Source organism: Protopterus annectens, chromosome 6.part0, assembly GCF_019279795.1.
Source record: "Protopterus annectens isolate FY-2018-M chromosome 6.part0, PAN1.0, whole genome shotgun sequence".
Classification (NCBI taxonomy): Eukaryota; Metazoa; Chordata; order Ceratodontiformes; family Protopteridae; genus Protopterus; species Protopterus annectens.
Window position 1 is genome coordinate 1,917,515,936 of NC_056737.1, and position 17,344 is coordinate 1,917,533,279.

Genomic DNA, 17,344 nt, shown 5'->3' on the forward strand with positions numbered 1-17,344 from the left:
GTAGGTCACACATCGTTTAAGAAATTAATGCAATTATGAAAAATATAGCTAATGGTGAGCATTTATATCTCAGAATATCTTCATATAACACATCAGTTTTTAATGTTATTTTTTTTACTAAGACCCACTGCTTGTATACACCACCTTTAGCACAACAGTATCACATTCCATTTTGCATTATTAATGTAAACATGGAAAATATTTCACAATGTTCATAACATTTTGCAAAAAGTCCTTAATAACTTCAGTTCTGTACACCTCAAGCTAACCATTTCACTATGCATGCTTAGCAAATCAAGTTAGCTTGTAGATGCCACCTTACTGACTTAGTTTTAGGTATGCATCTGTACAAGGACTTCAGAAATTAGACTTTGAAAACATTGGCGAGTATACTTGTTTCAGGAGAACAGGACAACCACCTTTTAAGATAAATATACTCTTTCAGGATGCATAGGAATTCTGCTTTCCTGACAAGTATACTCTTGTAGGAAGCAATGAGTTATGTTTCTAAGGACTGTCGCCACTGTAGTTTGTGATCCCAAGTGCAAACTGCCTTTTAATGTTTCTCATAGGTAAGCTTAGAGCAAGTTTCATTCATGGCCTGCTCCAACCTGCTTTAAAAGCCTGGGCTGTTGTAAAGGCCATAGATTCGAAGAGGAGATTGTCAACCTTTGGGAAAGACCAGCACTAGTAGTTTTCATCAGTTTGGCTACTGAACAGTATATTCCAAGGTAGAAATCATGAAATCTGGTGACCAGAGATACTTTAGCATATTGCTTCACTGCAATAGTGAATCTGCTCAGACATTTCCCATATACAGCTGAACTTAAGTGCACAACAGTTCAAGTGTGAAATTCTGAGATTTTCACATAAACATCAGAAAATATCACAACTAGTGGTAAAGTTTGTAAAGTTGTTAAACTCTTGTAGAGAATCAGTAGGAATGTAAAATAATTCTATCTTTTCTTTTATCTGAATCATTCAAACAGAGCACAGAGGGTTTGGTCCCTGTCCGAGGCCACTTCCAATAACCAGCCCTAGCCCTGTGGTAGAGACCTGCGAGCTGAACAAGAATACAAGGCGCTGCCATCGGCAAAAGCTGTTGTCTCACAAGTCCTGCCGCATGTACCAGACTTGTGACCACGCAGTCCTCATATCAGGTAAGTCATAAGACTGCAATGACAGTTTACAGATTGCAAGTTTTCTTACCTCTAGGAACTTGTTAAGAGCTAGTGTCAGCAGTCCTTACATAAAAAAAAAAGACTTTTCTACATCTCAGAACTTCATTATTTTTTTTAAAAATAAGAAGAGCTTTACATAAAGCAGCTACACAATCTTCCTTTACTCATACCTTGTAACCCACCTTTTCTTACCAGTCTGGGCCATACTGTTTCCGTTACTTATTCTGTCTTCAGTTGTGCTGTCATCTACTCTCCATTTCTATCCTGAATAGCTTATTCCTGCTTTCATGAAGGTGTTTTACTAAACAATTTTTGAGGAGTTACTACACTATATATACTATGATATCTGAACTTTGATTTGAGAATGATTCTCTAGCTGTCTGCACATTGCTATCCCCCTGCTTGCTGTTTATCTTTTCTCTGGCTTTCTTATCTACAAATACATGTGCAAGGCTTGCAATGAAAACTCGTCTAGCAGGTGATTTAAGGCATACATGAACTTACTGCTGTGTGATTCTTCTCATAATTATTTGCTCTTGTCTTAACAAACTTTATTTTTCATAATATCCTCACCTTGCAGGAAGGAAATTTCTCTAGGTACCACAGAAATTAACCAACTGAGCAAATCTTTGCTGTCTGCCAACTTATCATAAAGCCTGGTGTAACTTTCAGCAATATCAAAAGGGATCCCATTAAAAATCATTTTTATTTCCTGTATTCTGTGATTACATAGTTAATCTAATTCAGGTTTGTGGTGGAGCCAGAATTTATCCCAGCACCCAGTGACTGCAGAGCAGTAAGAAACTAATTCTGGATGAAGTGTCAGCCTATTACAGGATACACACACACTCTCATATGTGGGCAAGTTAGAGTATCACCAGTTCAACTATGGGATATGCTTAAGATGAGAAAGTAAACCAGAGCAACTAGCCAAAAGGATGACATGCAAACTCCATATAGAAGGCAGTTCAACTGAGAACAAACTAGAGACACAAGTGCTATGAGGCAGCAGTGCTAACCAATTCACTGTGCCACCCTGCCATTAAATCATGTTATGCAGTACACAGGCTATGAAGTAGTCTGCACGTGGCCTTCATGGCTGCCAAGTGTTCCCTATTGTTGGCCTCCATCAGGGTAATATCTTCCAGATGGCATGCTGCCCACCTGCCTATCTTAATGCCTCTCTGTGCACATTGACTGCTAGTTTTACCTGTAAGGGCACTGAACATGACATCTTACTTAAACCTGCATGAAATCTACTGACAGCCCATTTCCAGAAAGCATTCTCTCATACCAGCCTGGACTGGCTTTATTTTCACAGAGGAATGTAATAGGGTAGTTCTTCATTGTGGTAGGTAAGGTTATCAGCACTTTTTTTCTGCATCTTCCTTGAGTCTGCTGTTTTGCACATCATCCATATTCAATGTTTCGAAGACTACTGGACTAGAGCAGAGCTACAGGAAACTGAAACCTGAAATAGACGCTGGATGGTTGTCAAAAGCCAGCTGTGCTAATCAGCATTTGCAGCCAGTTGGACAAAAATGTTGGTTCCTTTGGACTGGTAATTGCAAAGTGAATTTCTCTTAACTCCCTTTATTACAAAGACTCCAAATCTGATTATAATTGTAACAGTTATGAAGGGAGCTTTGTTCTACATAAAAACATTATGAAAAAAAATTGAAGTTTTGATAATGTGGTTATTGAATTAAACTGAAATCAGTTACTGTCTATTCAATAAACTGTCCCAACCCAACTGGAAATAGCAAGCCCATGAATGTTCTACACACCACCTTAGAAAGGTCAGCATTGTTGGTGGATGTGAAGTACCTGACTACCCAGTGTACTGGCTAAATGATGCCTCCTCTTTATCACAATACTGAAATTTAATTTCCTGTTGACAAATTGGAATATGTAAAACTGCTCATTTTACAGGCCTACAGATTCTTCCTGTATTAGCTAGTTAAAGGATATTAAAAAGGTAGAATTTAAATTAGTCATCTCACAGGAAGAGGATTCCTACTCATGTGGCTGGTACACAAATAAGGAGTAAAAAGAATCCAGCTCTAAGTCAGATCCTCTGTGTTTTGTGCAGGATTCTAGTGTATTCCTACACAGTGTGGGTAAGATAAATGGAGAAAAATGACATATTCATTTACTGTATAGAATACTTTAGGGAGATTCTAGATTGCGCAGAAGGTGGGGTGATTTTTATCTTATTTTATTTTACCTGTTGGTTGACCAGGTGAGCCCATTGGGCAAATTGTCCCTTTTCAGGGGTGACCCAGGAGCACTGACTGGTTAAATGACTTACTCAGAGTCACAGAGTAGACAAATAGAGGAGGAAGTAATCAAACCCTGCACCAAGGACACAGGAAGTAGTTTGTCTATAGCTCAGAACTTTAGTTCTCTGCACTAACTGCCAGACAGCATTAATTAAGCAAGTAATTGAAGAATGAATGTTAGGAAAAAAGTTTTAAATACACATAAAAAACACATCACACGTATGTAACATCACAGCAAATGGAAGTAAAACTCAATATCCTCAAATACACTTCTCAACTATTTTGAAGGAACATTCCTATTTTTAGGCCTGTATTACTCCTGCAGAGGATGCCCCTATTTTTGGAGGTATGTCCCTATTTTCAGATTTGATTTACCCCTCCACATAATTTTCTGAATCCCCTTCATCACATCTGATTTTTGAAGCTGTCTAGTGCACAGAAAACCACATTACGTGACTAATATACTAAGTAGTATCCCAGATTCCTACTGGAAACATGAAGATTTATGTGCAGTTTGGTAGTCAAATTTTAAGCTAATTAGATGTCCAGATTTTTAGCTGGATGTTCCAACTTTTCAAGGGCCTTTGTTCTTCTTTTCAATAAATGCAGGCTGACAGATGAGTCCTCAAACTAACCACAGCATAACACAGCAGTTTATTGGTAGAGACAGATAAACTTCAACAGCTATTTTATTTTCTTAAAGCAGGATGTCTACACGATAGTTAGCAGGAAACCTAATATCAGATGTTCTTTGGGGAAACAGAATTTTTGCAGTTGACATTTTTTTCATGTAAATTAGAAACTATTTTTTGCTGGATGATCTGCAGTAGACAGTTGAGAATGATTTTCTTCAGAAACTATGCAAACACGAACCCATTAATCATGAAACACATTTGTGATACAGTACAATAACTACAGTGAATGTGTGATGACACTCCTTACAAAGATAGTCTTGTGTGGAAGGTTATCCTGAGCTCAGGTTTTCTCTTACATTCCCAAAATATGCAGTAGGAGAAATGACAAGTCTTCCAAATCATCAAGTGTGTGTGTGTGTGTGTGTGTGTGTGTGTGTGTGTGTGTGTGTGTGTGTGTGTCATACCTATCAATCTCTTAGTGCAAAAAATCTGGGCAAAGTCCAACAAAATGTGGGGTCATAGGCCTAAAAATAAGGGCATATTTTAAATATTTCTCTTATAAACTTAGAAAGTTGCTGGAGTAACAGGGTTTGTTTTAACATACATTTTCTGAAGAATTTGAAGTCTGAAAATGTATGCCATTATTTAGTGACTTCACTCCTCAGATCATCCCAGTGATTTGTCAGCAAACCACAAATTTTATTAGAAACAGGCCAAAAATATGAGCCCGAAATGTGGACATTCTGAGAAAGTCTGAACAGTTGAGAGGTATAGTGTGTTTCTGGTTTGTGCACGTCTCAGCCTTACACGCATTGATTGCAGTCATACAATGTGGCACCTTTGCCCCTAAATTGGTTAAAGCTGATAATGCAGAATGAATTAACATGCAAGCCACTATCAGCCGTGGCTGGTGACTTCAAATCAAAAGGGGACTGCAGAAGAGAGCTGAATGGGGTGGTGCCAACTATAGGGGGTGGAGCTATGTTACAGTGGGATCAACACTGACCGTGCTTACCAATATACATAAAATAAGTGCTGAGTCAGTATTGCACATGTTGAATAGTCCACCAACCAATACTAGACTAAAGTGCATTTCAGAGTTAATGAGGTGTTCCAGTTCTGCTATAACACGTCTCAACAGTGAAAAAGTGGTTGGTGTTCACTACATGAAACTGTTATGTTTCACTACATTACACATGATGTAGTAAACATACATTGTACTGTATGAAGTAATCTGCATTACACAAAAATTACAGTGCCAAACATTTCATCCACAGACAGCCATCATATTAATTGTCGACCTAAAGTATCTGTTTTGTCCCTGCCAGGATTAAAACAAAAATAGCGATGATTGCACAGAAACAATAATCACAGGCTTGTATGACAGCTAAAATTACCCAAATACACATTAATCTTGCAAAGCCACAATAACAACAGTAAACAGCAAGGACCAATCAACTAATTTCATTCACAAACACCCCCATTACCTCACTAAAGTAGCTGCTTTTTACCCTGTCAGAATAAAGGTACAAATAATAGTAACAGTTGGTTGCATACTTGCATTACTTTCATTTTGCTGACAGAGAGCTTGTGATCGATCTTACTTCACTGAAATGCACATTACTCTTGCAAAGCGAGCCAGAACTCCAGTCATTCTATTCGCAAATGGGCATTGCCCCCATCACAACTGCCTAGCCAGAGAATCTGCTTGAGCCTACAAGGTTTAAAATAATGAAAATAGAAGACCACTGTTACATTACTATATGTCTTTCACATCACATAGCCAGGAACTTGCACATGATCTTACTTCAGTTCATCCATACACACTTTTCAACAACAAAACATTAACAGACCGTCCTATGTATCTTGACTAACCCTGCAAAAAGATATTAGGTTAAAAAAAAAAAAAACACGTCATCCACAAATGCCCCTCCAGAACACACTGCTTAGCTACTATCTCTTTAACTCCTGCAGGGATACTGTATTAAAAAAAAAAGTCATCAACAGCCCTCAAAACACACAGACCACTAGTATCTGGTTGACCCCGCCAGTGTATAATATTAAAAAAAAAGAAAATCTTCAACAGTCTACAAAACACATTGCCTCCCTAGTATCTGGCTAACCCTGCCAGGATATTATATCAAAAAAAGAAAGTCATCAAAAGCCCCCAAACACATAGACCACCTACTAGTATCTAGTTGACCATGCCAGTATTAAAAAAAAAGAACCATCAACAGTCCCCAAAACACATTGCTTCCCTAGTATCTGGTTAACCCTGCCAGTGTATTATATTAAAAAAAGAAAGTCATCAACAGCCCCCAAAACACACAGACCACTAGTATCTGGTTGACCCTGCCAGGATATTATATTAGAAAAAAACAGTAAGCCATCAACAGCTTTCAAAACACATAGACCTATACTACATACTAGTATCTGGATGACCATGCCAGGCTGCTGTTAGAAAAACACCACAAACAGCCCCCAAAACAGCCAGCTCACTGCAAATTTGACCTTCTACTATCTGGTTGACCCTGACCGCCTCCAGGTCCACGATGTCAGAAAGAAAATTTGTACTCCTCTACTGAACCATTTAAAAAACATCTGGTTGTCTCTGCCAAGAAAAGAATGCAGAAAGTATCTGGTTGGTCTACCAGGAAAAGAAAAAAAAGAACGGAGAACTTAACCAGTTATTTTTTTTGGGGGGGGGGTATAATTTAAAAATGTGGCTTCTCTCACCTTAAACACTAATCCATTCTCTGATTTTATTAAAAATGTTCACTTTTCCCCCCCACTGGTCTCTCGTCCAGCTTTCCACTCTCTCACTCTCACCCCTTGTAACTTAACTATGCTAAATCGTAGGAAGAGAACACAAGAGTAACAGGACTAATCAGTAGTCGCATCACGTTTTCAGATTACTTGACAGGTTGCTGACTTAACAGTCCCATCGGCTTCCAATTTCTTGCGGTTAAAACCGTAATGAATTTAGAAACAGTAAAGCAACAAAAACATTTTTTTCTTTCTTTTTTTAATTGCGACTCGAGCACGCATGAGCGCTGCTCCAAGCTGCACATAGCATTGCATCTTCAGCTTTCTACACTAGTTTGTAGTTTAAACTGCTAATAGTGAGTAAACCTAACTAATTAAACTTTTTTTCTGAGAAAGTTGGGGGTGCAGCCCAGCAGTCCAGTACCATGAGTTGCCCCTGGCCACTATTTATTGTTCTCAGGATCCTCCTCACATACCGTTATTCCCATAAAATTATATTAATGCATTAGTATGTACTGAACTGGGGGTACCATGATACTTCTCATAGTTACACATTGTTTTATCAAGCAAGCATTCACTGACTGCTGTACTAGCACATCCAAGTAACGGAAAACCTCAAGTCATAAACAGACCACAAGAAAGTATCCTTCTTTTAAATCATTACAGCCGAGTGATGCCTCAAGGTGTTTCTGCAGTTACATCCTACCTACCCTGCCTCTAGGTATCAAATATTGATTGTTTATATTTGCATTAATAATTTCAAAACCATGTATCATACAAAGTATGAAAAGATTTAATCTTAAAGCTTACATAATGGGAGCACAATTGTATTGATATTTGACCTTTGTCTACAGCAGGTGAAGAGATATTAATTGTTCTTATAATATTTATTTATGTCATAAATTTCATGTTTTTCTAAATATCTCAACAACCAAGTAGCATTCCTTAGCATTGCAAGAAAGCTCTCAAATGGATGAATAAAATTTTGCTGACAGTATGTGTGTAACTTGAGAGGTTGCTGAGGTTTTGTAAGTTGTTTACAAAATATTACAAACTTAATAGTTACTGTGTTATTCTGACTTATAAAAGTATGTTAAGACGTAAGAATACTTCCACTATAAAAATAGTTGGTGCTGAAGAGTTTGCCATTTATACTTCTTTAGTAATCCCTAAGGCTTCAGAAATATAATTGTTTCAAATGTGAGGACATAATTTAATTCTTTCAAAAAGCATAGGCTCTGCCCATTGGAAGTTACAGTGCAAACTGTCAGAGCTCCATTGCAGGAAATGAGTTAATTTGTAAGTAAGTCCCCCCCCCCCCGCATCCCTTGCTCACATAGAATGTGGAGTGTGGAGTTGTTGTACCTCAGACTTAAGAGTATGATTATTTTCATACAAACAACAGTGCCAAACCAGGTGTCTATGTTTAATAATCGAATGTTAATTTGGTGATCATCCAGTCATCGAACACAACCCATCGAACATTCACGTCATCGAACATTAAGTTCAGTGAATGTGTTACATGGGGAAACTAACCACTTGGCCAACATTTCCCCATAACACACACTGCGCATTTCAAACCCACCCAGGTGGAGGACTGCACCCTCCCACACCCAAAATGTGGCAGGGCTATGCCCCCACACCTCCCATAATTATATATAGCAACTCTGAGATCACACTACAGTGGGGAAAAGGGCATGACAAAGTAAATTTGCCCTTTTCCCCACTGTAGTGTGATCTCAGAGTTGGTATATATAGTTAGGGGGAGTGTTGGGGGCATAGCCCCCCAAGTGGGTGTGTTAAAATAGTGCAGTGTTTGTAACACATTCATTGAAGTGAATGCTCACTGAAGTGAACGTTCAAGGGTTTGTGTTCGATGATCGGATGTTTGCTGAATTGAACATTCAGTCATTAAACAGAGACCCCCAAAACGGTACCAGGCAAACTCTTCTGTCTACTACTTACCCAACATTGCAAGGCTGCAAGGAAACAATCTCATTGGTATTAAGGGACGTCCTGACTCCAGCAAGAAGTGGTTGCTCTTGTTTTGGGATTCAGGGATGGGATAATGTAAGAACAAAGTAGTATAACAAATGTGAACCACTTCACTGAGGAGAATGCAATACATGACTTTGGCAGTAATCTGTCTGATGAGGATACAAAATTATCAGGCAATATAATCCATCTGACGAATGGGTTATTATCAATTTACAGCAGGATATTTTAATGAGCTAGGGAATTTTATAAACCTGGTACTGCACTAGGTCCCCATCCTACAGGTCATTTCTGCATGTGTGTGTGTGTGTGTGTGTGTGTGTGTGTGTGTGTGTGTGTGTGTGTGTGTGTGTGTGAGCGAGCGAGACCTGAGAAAAAATCTGGCAAAACCTGTACCAGTCTGGCAAAACTCTAACAAGTCTTTAAATAATGCTCAAAGATATTGTCAAAGGAAGATGTTGTCTATCCCAGGATCAGGGGCCAGACTTGAAAGATGAAAGTCTGTAAGTGTGAGGGAAAGGGAAAGAGAGGGAGAGAGAGCGAGAGAGTGTGAGAGAGAGAGAACTACCATTCATCTATGTATAGATGCTTCCATCATGCAAGTTAAAAGATAGTCTTTGTGTGAAGTTTAAACCTGGATGAACTGATAAATACTTCAATTGCAAAACAAAAGTACTGAAGGAAGCATATTGCCATTCTGTTTTAGTGGTTAAGTGGGTTGTTTAACTGGTTGCTGCCAAAATTCATGATGTAACCAGAGTACTTGTGCTACCACTGTTGCCCACATTGAGATGAATGATCTTAGTTGCTCTACCCTGAGGAAGATGCACAGAGAAATTGTTGAGCTCTTTGCAAATGTCCAAGGTGGTGAAGGCACTTATCTTGAACAGCATCTTTCCTTCTCCAAAAATAATACCACAATTACAATAACAAATTATTTTAAGTACTGATTTATTAATTGATGTGATTGCACAGGGCCATTAAGTGTGTCAGAATGGGATACAATGCTTGTCAGGTTTTGCCAGGGATAGCATTCATCTCTGTCCTCAAGGTTTCCACATATTTCCTAAGAAGTTTTTTGCTCATATAATGGCTTTTTAGGAAAATTCATCTATTAGACAATCCATCCAGGCAAATTCTAATTCAACCTATTTTAAGGTGGCTCTGGTCTATGCAAGGAGTCTGAACAACAAATTAATTGATTTGGACATTTACCCAACATTTTGAGCTCATTCATATATGTGTAATTATAGCTGCACAAATTTGTCTCCATTGTCCTGATAAAGCTCCCTTAGTAATAGGATACTGCACCTGTAACTCATTCAGACCACCTGGATGTAGTGCAGGATTGTCAGTTTTTAGACATTCTTATATTTAATTGCACCTAATACTTCAATATCTTCATCATATTCAATAAGGTAAAACCTTTTCACTATCAGCTGAGGGCCACATTAGGTATATGGTTAGGTTGGAATGCATGAATGTTAGCCACAGTACCCCTAATTTTGGGTGATTCAGTTATGTAACCATCCATTAACTGTGAATCACACAGAGCCAACAACAACAACAAATATGGCCATATCAACTTCCTGGATCAAATTCCCCATGTTCTCACAAGACAGAATAAAATACTTGACCTTGTTCTTATGCTGTCTTAACACCATCTAATGTTATATCCTTTTGATCAACTCTAACCACCAAACTGTTAAGTGTTTACTCAAAATGAGTACTAGTCAGCCCATAAATTTAACTGCATTCAGAGAGTACTACTAAGGCAACCTTATATCTCTATCTGAAGGTCTAAAGAAATTCAAAGGTCTTTCTCCCTCTGTTGACCTGATCTCTGAAGCCACCACATTTATCCAGGATGTTTGCAACCATCTCAGCCAGAGTATTGATACTTATATGCCTATGAGGCATAATTATGGGGGGAGGGATTCAAGGAAAACCACTTGTGGTGAAATTTCCATAGGAGAAAAATAATATGGTTATTTAAAATGTTTTTTTACCTCAGTGGGAAGGGGGATTATGAATGCTCAGTTTGTTTGGATCACCCAGCAGTTTAATTTAGTTGGATTTCTTAATGAGTACGTAATGCCATGATGACATACTAAGCGATACTGAGGGAGCAGGAAGGTAGAGCTGTGGACTCTAAATTTGAAAAGCTTGACAATAACCAGTACTGTGGAGGGGTTTTTTTCTCAAAAAGTTTGAATATAAGATTAAGCTAAGTAAATTCATTAAGGGAGGTTGCTATTTCCTAGTGGTCCACTTGTTGGAATGGGATTAGTTACATCATGAGTGGCAGTAAGTATACAGCACTGGAAAAGACTTCCAAAGCCCTCTTTTTCTAAACATAAAGTGCACGCAACCAAAATATGAGCACAGGATCAGGTGAGTGACTATACAGACTCACCAGACACCCCTTGAAGCTGCAGTGCATAATTTATTTTTGATTAGTACTCAGGAGCAGAAGGGCAGTGCATTGTCTGGCAAGATTTTAAAGCACTTTTCAACCCAGGCTAGTGTCCCATCAAAGAAGATCTTTCAGACTTCCAGAGACAGCATGGTGGAAAACCTGATGCAAGCTAACATTCTGGTTGACATGATCATCTTGATCCATTACAGTAAGACACTAGTGAACTGAACTATATTCCTCAGATGGACTCACACAATTTGTTATTCTATAAGAGGTCACACAGATCAAAATGTTGCTGATTTGTTTGTTTTGCTTGTGTGTGTGTGTGTGTGTGTGTGTGTGTGTGTGTGTGTGTGTGTGTGTGTGTGTGTGTGTGTGTGTGTGTGTGTGGAGGGTCTTAATCAAACATCAGCAAATAGTGATGCCCTAGTTACAATTTCATGGTTAAGAAATGATGCCCCCTCTCAGATTCAAAAACTATGATAAACGTTGATTGTTTAACTAAGGAAGTAAAGTCATTAGCCACAACAGCTTCAGAAAGTGAGCAGGTTAAATACCTTCTTTTGGGTCAAAGGGAAGACATATCCAGTTTGGATGATTCTGATACTAAGCTAGAAGCTAAGTTTCTTGATCTCTCCACTGAGTATAATTTTATTAGAACAGAAAGCTTAAAGATACAGCATTCTTTACAATAATTAAAAGAATAAAAACCTAAATGTAGAATTCAGAGCCAAATAACGTAATGTTAAGATAACTGGAGTTCATGAATATTTAGATGCTAATACTCCACTGATAGAAACAGTAAAATCTACACTGATTTTGTCAGGGAAATGCTCTGATAAAAAAAAGTTACTTTCTCCAAAACCAGACATAGTTCACATGATTATTTCATCTAAACATCTAAACCTGGATTCACTATAGCAATTATTGTAAAATTTTTCCTTATCTGATCAAAATCTGACTTTATCAGTTTCACAGAAAAGAAGAAATTGATGAATTTATTTGACATTTGTTTACTGGGAAAGTCAGACTGGGACAGAAAGTGTCTATTTTCAGAGGAAACCTGGGTAGAAAAGTACCACAATCACAATATTTAAAAAATCAAGTACAGATATTTTAAATCACAAAGTATAATGTTACATTACAAAAACAGCAGGTATAGATATTTTAAATCACAAAGTATCATGTTACTTCATAAAACAGCAAGTACAGATATTTTAAATCACAAAGTATCATGTTACATCATAAAACAGCAAGTACAGATATTTTAAAGAACAAAGTATCATGTTACACTACAAACATAAGAGTGAAAGAATGTTGTAATGAGAAAACGTAGAACATGTTTCCTAACAGAGTGCAATGAAAATAACATGAGCTGAAAAGAATATGTGAGGACAAATTCAATAGTCATATTATTTGCTACATAGATTAGTTTGTGGTGAATGAGACCAGAGACAATTCTAACAAGATATTTAAAGAGATATCAGAGATTACATGATTCGAGACAGTGAGGTGAAATTGAGTGATTTCTTATTCTGAGAGAGGCATTCATATTATGGTTATAGAAGGAAGAAGGATGGAGTGAATGAGATTATAAGAAGAATGCAGGGTAGGGTAGGGTGTCTTCGGGTAGCTTAGGTGAGTAGGGAGGAAAGAGGCGGAGGAAAGGTTTGCAGAGATGAGTTAAATAAGGTTAGGTGGTGGGGAAAAACAAAAAGGAGTGGAATATGAGGCTGTAGTGAAGTGTGATCTTGGTTGAAGGGGGTGAGTGAAATATATTAAGTTCAACCAGGAATGGCACAGGAGCAGGTCCAAGATTTTGTAAAGTATTCTTTTAGGGCGCATTTAAAAGTGGGTAGGTTAGAAATAGTTTTGGTGGTTATAGGTAAGGAGTTCCATTTTTTTTTTGCTTCTGATATGAGTAAAGGCTTTGTCCAGGGCATTTATTCGGTTTATTTATGGTAAGAAGTTGTTTGTCTCCTGATTTAACAGTTTTTTTTTTTTTTTTTTTTGGAAAATACATGTTGATTAAAGGGGTAAGAGCTGGGTAAGCTAATGGTTTGTGTATGGTTCTATGTACTGTTATTGGCTGAATGTAGGAGAGGTGGAGGGGGAGATTCAACCAGCTAAAGGAATGAGATTTACAGTGATGGGTAAAGGAGAATGAATTAGTAGCAAGCTTGGCAATTTTGCTGTAGCAGCTTTCAAGTGGGCTTTTTGTGGACAATTATAAATTAGTTAGAATTGGTGCCCCATATAGTGGGGGGAGGTGGCAAAAGGTAGGTTTTAGCTAGAGTATTTTTTGTGGGTATACTCATAAAATGATTGTTTCTATATAGTATGCCTAGTTTTTGGTGTTTTTTTCTTGATATTGCTTTAAATGTGGAGGTCAAATTTAAGATCATCATCTATTATGACTCCTAATAGTTTGTTATGGTGGACTAACTTGATTTCAGTACCATTTCCCGATAAGATTTTTAAAGATCCTTTGTTAGGAGTGTGACATTTTGGGGTAAAGAGGAAGAATTTAGTTTTTTGGGGTTGAGTAGGAGTTGTGCCATTGTAAGCCAAGTTTCAATGGAGATGACAGCTTGTTGAGTGATTTCTTGGATGTGAGTTAGTGTTTGAAGAACAGATAATGGTAGAGTAATCTGTAAAATGAATCAAGATGCCTTCAGAAGAAGATGAATGTAGCTTATTGATTAAAATATTGAACTGTAGAGGGCCAAGGGTGGATCCTTGTGGGACTCCTGTGAAAGTGGGGAGATATGTGGAGATGGATCCTTTCCGTTTTACAGCTTGTTGCCTTTTGGCAAGGTAAGTAGAGAACTATTGAATAGATGAAGATGCTAGAGCCAGGGTGGAGAGTTGATTGAGGAGTTTACTGTCAGAGACCGTATCAAAGGCTTTTGATAGATCTAGATATACCACACATACAAGTTTATTAGAGTTGTGAGCTTTATTAACAGTGTCTGTAAATGATAGTAATGCAGTAGAGGTGCTGTGGTCGGGCCAACCTCCATGTTGGTGATTAGCTTATTTTTTAAGAGATAGTGGAGAAATTGTTGATGGACACATCTTTCAAGGATTTTAGAAAGGGGAGACAGGATGGCTATAGGACAGAAATTTGAAATGTAAGTGGAATTCCCACCTTTATTTTATGGGGTAATGTGTGTCATTTTCCACAAATTAGGGACACAGGATTATGCTATTGATCTATTAATAAGAATTCTGATTGGGTACACTATAGCATCTGCACCTCAATTTAGGTATTCTGAGGGAAGGTTGTCAGCTGAAGAGGAACAATGTTTAGTTTGCGTAAAAACTTTTTTCTGGGAGTATAGAAACTAGCTGAAAGCTAAAGTAGCTGGAGTTATCTGCATGTGTATTAGAGAGGTTGCAGACAGGTGAGTTTTGTGAAGGAAATGCAGAAGGGTCTAAGGCAGGAGAAGTTGGCTGTGGGGAACAGGGTGTCATAGATGAGTTTAAGGTTAAGCTGGCTATGCATTCTATGATGTATGTATTGAAATACGTAGTTGTTTGAAGAGGGGAATGTCTGGTTATGGGCTAGAGATTTTTTTTTTACCTGGGCTGATGAGAGAATATATGGAAGCATAATGTTTTGGGGTTGTTTTTATGGCTATCTTGTAACTTGGTATAATAAAACTTTTTATCACTATTAACTTGTTTTTTGACTTGGTTTCATAGTTGTCTGAATGGTTGCCAATTTTTGTCATTTTTATTCTTTTGCCAGTTAATCCATGCTTTGTCTCTGTCTTTCATGAGGAGTTTACATAGGTTGGTGAGCCATGGGGTATGGCTGTTTTTAATTCTTCTTGTATGCTCTGGGTCTAATGTGTTAATAATATTTAGAAATGCTGCGCAGAAGTATTCAACTGCATTAAGGGGAATCTTTTTAGGATGGAGCAGTTTACTTTTTCAGAGATTCAATGAAAGCCTCCTTGGAGAATTTGGAGAGATTATGGATAGTTTTGAGCTTATGTTCCTTTGTTAGCTGTGTAATACTTCTGTGCATATAAGCTGCCAGATGATCACTTAATGTATCAGAAAGGGTACCTGAGGAAGTAAAATCAGATGGCTTGGTAACCAGAATCCAATCCAGGACAGATTGTTGGGAGTTATTTTTGCCATATCTTGTTAGTGTATTAGTAAATTGAGTGAATCCAAAGAGGTTCATGCTGTTGATCACTGAATTTGCAGATAAAGACTGACAGTCAATGTTTACATCACCAAGGAGGATAATTTAATTTGTGATTGTATGTGTTATCCTGGATAGTATGTTTTCAAGTATTGGAATGTTCTGTCCGGGGGATATATATAGCACAGAAATACATATGTTCTTGTTTCTAGTAAGTTTTATGAATGAGATTAGAATTTCTGCTTTTCCAAAAGTTGGGATTATGCCTATATAGGGAGTTACTATGAGCATATTTAGAAAGATTATAGCTATGCCACCTGCTTTTTTATGTTTTCTATCAAGCCTAACAATATTATAACCTGGGGGGTATTATTTCAGCATCTTTTATTTCATGCTTTAGCCATGTCTCAGTTGTGGCTAGGATATTTGAGTTGCGTTGGGTCATCCAGGCATGAAAATCTGTGATTTTGTTGCATATGTTTCTAATGTTTAGAGTAACTATTTTTAAACTTTTAGGGTGTATTTTATGGTTTGGGATTTGAATGGGAACTGGGTTGGGGTGGATGTCACAACACTGATGTATGGTGGAGAAAGAAGGTAAAGACCTTAAGATTGGGACTGACATTTTTTTAGTATTTTAGGGTTACAACAGGGGAATGGAGTTATGGGAAATAAGCTTGAAGAGATTTGTGAGTAGCTAGTGGAAAGGTGGTTGATGGGTGAGGATGAAGTAATGGTTAACGTGTTTATTTAATACTGCAACTAGTGATGATGTTAGGAATGAGATGAGGAAGATGAATAAAGGGTTACAGGAAGAAAATAGCATGGTTAGTGTTGCAAAATATTGCAGTATGGTTAGGTGAGGTAATGAGCAGTGGTAATATAGTGGAGAATAGGTAGAATTTGATGAGGAGGGAGCAGAGTGAGATTTGATTAGGAATTTAGAACAGAAGTGGATGGACATGGTGTAATGGGAAACTGCAGCAAAAACAGGAGGTAAGACAAATTCTGTTCATTTTAAGAACAGTTACACAAGCTGGTAAAATGCTGTTAACATCTTATTTATTTAACATTTGTTTACCGGGAAAGTTCAACTTGGAACAAAGCTAATTTTCAGCGGAGGCCTGGGGAGAAACACACCAGATTTATGTCTTTGTAATATGGGAGGAAACAGTAGCACCCAGAGGAAACCCACACGAAAGCAGGGACGACATACAGACTCCACACAGAAGGCACTCTAGCCGAGAATTGAACTGGAGAACCTCTTGCTCTAAGGCAACAATTCTACTGCTGCACCACTACACTTAATTTAACTGCAAAAGGCAGTATTGCTGTGACTTTGGCTTGAAATAAAGCTATAGTAGGTAGATAAACAACTGAAATGAGGGGAGGATCAATCATGTCCTTCAATGGAATGCAGTTAATTACCCCAGAAGGTTTACCACCAAAACAAACAATGAGGTAGAATGGTACAAAGACAAGGTCTCCGAACTCTAAATACTTGACTTGAATCACAGCATTTAATTTTATGGTTATGGGCTTTTTATTGCCTTTCCAAGTATTTTTTACATTGCTAGAGTAAAATATGCTTAATTGTTTAAATTTAGTTTCACCTTCAGCAATAAAAGGCCTGTGAGTGGAGGAGGGGGTGTCCCTACAGCAAATTCAATACTACAGTACAGAACACACTAATGCATAAGTGAGGGAAAACAGTTAAGTTTTTAGTTTAGGCTTGGAAATTGTCTTACATAGATTTTAACTGAAGGTATTGTTTTGCATCTGCAGGTGAAATTCAGCTGTACATGTTCCTTTGGTAGTGAGATATGCTAACTTTTTCAGTTGCAATTGTCAGACTTACTGTGTGTTTGGTACAATAGATTTTTAACTCAATGTTTTGTTTCTTTTGA

General features: G+C 37.7%; 1 protein-coding gene across 1 annotated transcript in view; it reads left to right on the forward strand.

Annotated features, from left to right (window-relative positions):
* LOC122804983 overlaps window positions 1–17,344 on the forward strand; it is an 817,331-nt gene that overhangs the window by 332,371 nt on the left and 467,616 nt on the right. The window contains exon 3 of the mRNA XM_044075229.1: window positions 990–1,160. Coding sequence (XP_043931164.1) covers window positions 990–1,160 — 171 coding nt within the window. The remainder of the gene's footprint in view (window positions 1–989; window positions 1,161–17,344) is intronic.